Here is a 2,738-nt window from a genome sequence, read left to right on the forward strand (position 1 = left end):
TCAATAATTCCTAATTTCTGCTTTTCTAACTCAAACATTATGTATAATTTCCTATAAATGAGGTTTATTGACCATAAATTCCAAAAATAACTGTAAAACTAAAGTTAACGAGTTATTGTTACGTAGCGTTAAAAACGTAATAAAAGTGACAAACGTTGAAAAAAAAACATATTAAAAGTGAAAAAAACAAGAAGACAACACAAGGGTTAATTGAAAAAATGTAGGAAAATCCAAACTTTAAGGACACCAACGTTCTTTGTGAATGAACAATGTCTCATAAATAAATAAAGTCCGTCCTTAAAACACCGGAAGACGACCGGAGGGTTAATTGACGTCTGATCAATTAATCAGTTCACTGTTGACATATGTGGCTCCTGTAAGACTAGGGGTGCCCCCCCGACCCCGCCCCCGCCCTCGTGCCCCCCCACCCGGCTCCGGGGTCACTGGACCGTCTCTCCCCGGCGTGCACGCTGACGTGGCGGCGTAGGTGGCTCCCCGAGATGAAGGTCTTCCCGCAGAAGGAGCACCTGAACTGCTTGCAGTCCGTGTGCACGCTCATGTGCACCTTCAGCGAGCTCGACTGGGCGAAGCGCTTGCCGCAGTGCACGCAGCCGTAGCGCTTCTCGCCCGTGTGCACGCTCTGGTGGCGCTTCAGGTTGCTGGAGTCGGAGAAGCGCTTGCCGCAGAGCGCGCAGACGAACGGCTTCTCGCCCGTGTGCACCCTCATGTGGGTCTTCAGGTTCTTCAGGCACGCCAGGCTCTTCCCGCAGAAGCTGCAGACGAACGCCCTGGCGCCGACGCCGCCGTCCTCCCCCCCGCCCCCGCTGAGGTCCCGAGGACGCCAGCCGTCCCTCCTGATGGAGTAGAGTCGTCCCGCCGGCTCTTTCCTCACGGGGAGCTGCGGCTCGTCTGCAGGCGGTGGTGGCGCCCTCTGCTGGCCGGTGGGGAGACCTGCAGCCGGCTGCTACGTCACAAAATCAATCAGGTGTTATTCATGAAGCAGCTTTTTAAACCGGTTTACAAAAACTTGGGGAAGAAAGTGACAAATATTGAAAAAAAAAAACTATATATATTTTTTTAATGCTGAAAAAGTGACCAACAAAATCGGAAAGAGAGACAAAAAACATTAATAAAAAATGGAAAGTGACAAAACATTTTTTTTTAAACGTAAAAAGTGAAACAAAATTAAATACGGAAAAAGTGAAAAAAAAATTAAAAACGTAAAAAGTGAAAAAAATCAAAAAAACGTAAAAAGTGAGAAAAAAAAATTAAAAACGGAAAACGTGAAAAAACATTTTATAAAAAAACGGAAAAAGTGACAAATATCTTTTTTTAAACGGAAAAAGTGAGAAAAAAAATTTAAAAACGGAAAAAGTGACAAAAAATATAAGAAAAAAACTGAAAGTTTAATTTTTTTTTTTTTTAAAGGAAAAAGTGAAAAAGAGAGACAAAAAACTAAAAAAATGGAAAAAGTGAAAAAGAGAGACAAAAAAATGGAAAAAGTGACAACATTTAAAAAAAATGAAAAAGTGTTTTTTTTTTTTTTTTTTTACGGAAAAAGTGAAAACATTTTTTAAAAAACGGAAAAAGTGACAAAACATTTAAAAACGGAAAATGTGAAGAAAAAAATTAAAGGAAAAAAACATTTTAAAAAACGGAAAAAGTGAAAAAAAAAATTAAAAACGGAAAAAGTGAAAAAATATTTTAAAACGGAAAAAGTGACAAAACATTAAAAAAAACAACTAAAAAGTGGATTTTTTTAACGGAAAAAGTGAAAAAACATTTAGAAATAAACAGAAAAAGTGACATAAATAAAACATCAAAAAAATTGGAAAAAACACAAAACATCATAAATCTGCGCTCATTAACCCTCGTGTTGTCTTCCTGTCCAACCCGGGGCGCCAGTCACCCACCTCAATGACGGGGAAATCGAAGCTGCTGCCGGCTAAATCGGTCGCGGCGGCGTTCACCGCGTATGAGCAGCCGGGATCCTCCCTCAAAGGATTCTGGGTAGTGAGGGCGCCGTGCTGGAGCGGCGTCTCATACATCAGACAGTCGTAGCCGCTGGTTTCTGACTTCTGGCCGGAGGTCAGGGTTTCCTGGACGTCCCCGCTAACCCACGGCGGCGGAGGAGCGCCGTCTTCCTCCGCTACTTCCTGTTTGGTCGGAGGGGGCGGGGCTTCTGTTTAAAGTTAAACAAGCAGAAGGTTTTGCACTTTAAGCTAAATTTGCGATAAATAGAACTGCCCTCTCCACAGGGTACAATTACCCTAAAAGGGGTTTTATCTACAGGAGGAAATGCATCTGTCACTTTGCTGCCAGGCAACACAGTGACATCATTAAGTAATAATTAACTTGGCGTTACGGCCTTAACGACTACCAGAGTACTCACTGTCCCGCTCAGACTGGGACCAGGACTCGGGGTCGTCCTCCACCTTGATCACCGCGACGGTCAGGGGGGTCGACTCACCTGCAGCCGCCGCACACTGGAGGCAGGGAGGGAGAGAGAGTTACAGGTGAGAAAGAGAGAGAGAGAGAGAATGTTACAGGAGAGAGAGAGAGAGAATGTTACAGGTGAGAGAGAGTTACAGGTGAGAGAGAGAGAGTTACAGGTGAGAAAGAGAGAGAATGTTACAGGTGAGTGAGAGAGAGTTACAGGTGAGAGAGTTACAGGTGAGAGAGAGAGAGTTACAGGTGAGAAAGAGAGAGAATGTTACAGGTGAGAGAGAGAGAGTTAC

The 2,738-nt window shown here is 43.6% G+C and overlaps 1 protein-coding gene across 1 annotated transcript; it reads right to left on the minus strand.

Moving 5' to 3' along the window:
• Positions 1-382: 382 nt before the first annotated feature.
• Positions 383-2,498, minus strand: LOC117953955 (zinc finger protein 768-like). The gene is made up of 3 exons (XM_034887371.1): positions 2,393-2,498; positions 1,914-2,182; positions 383-964 (listed from the first exon to the last, which is right to left on the minus strand). Exons 2-3 carry the CDS (start codon positions 2,046-2,048, stop codon positions 383-385), a joined length of 717 nt encoding a protein of 238 aa, XP_034743262.1. The 5' UTR covers positions 2,049-2,182; positions 2,393-2,498.
• Positions 2,499-2,738: the final 240 nt, after the last annotated feature.

The sequence above is a fragment of the Etheostoma cragini genome, chromosome 12 (assembly GCF_013103735.1).
Source record: "Etheostoma cragini isolate CJK2018 chromosome 12, CSU_Ecrag_1.0, whole genome shotgun sequence".
Taxonomy (NCBI): domain Eukaryota; kingdom Metazoa; phylum Chordata; class Actinopteri; order Perciformes; family Percidae; genus Etheostoma; species Etheostoma cragini.

Coding starts and splice junctions, on each gene's coding strand:
- LOC117953955 (XM_034887371.1), bottom strand. CDS start 2,048: ATGTATGAGACGCCGCTCCAGCACGGCGCCCTCACTACCCAGAATCCT. Junction 965..1,913: donor TCGATTTCCCCGTCATTGAG/GTGGGTGACTGG, acceptor TTTGTGACGTAG/CAGCCGGCTGCAGGTCTCCC.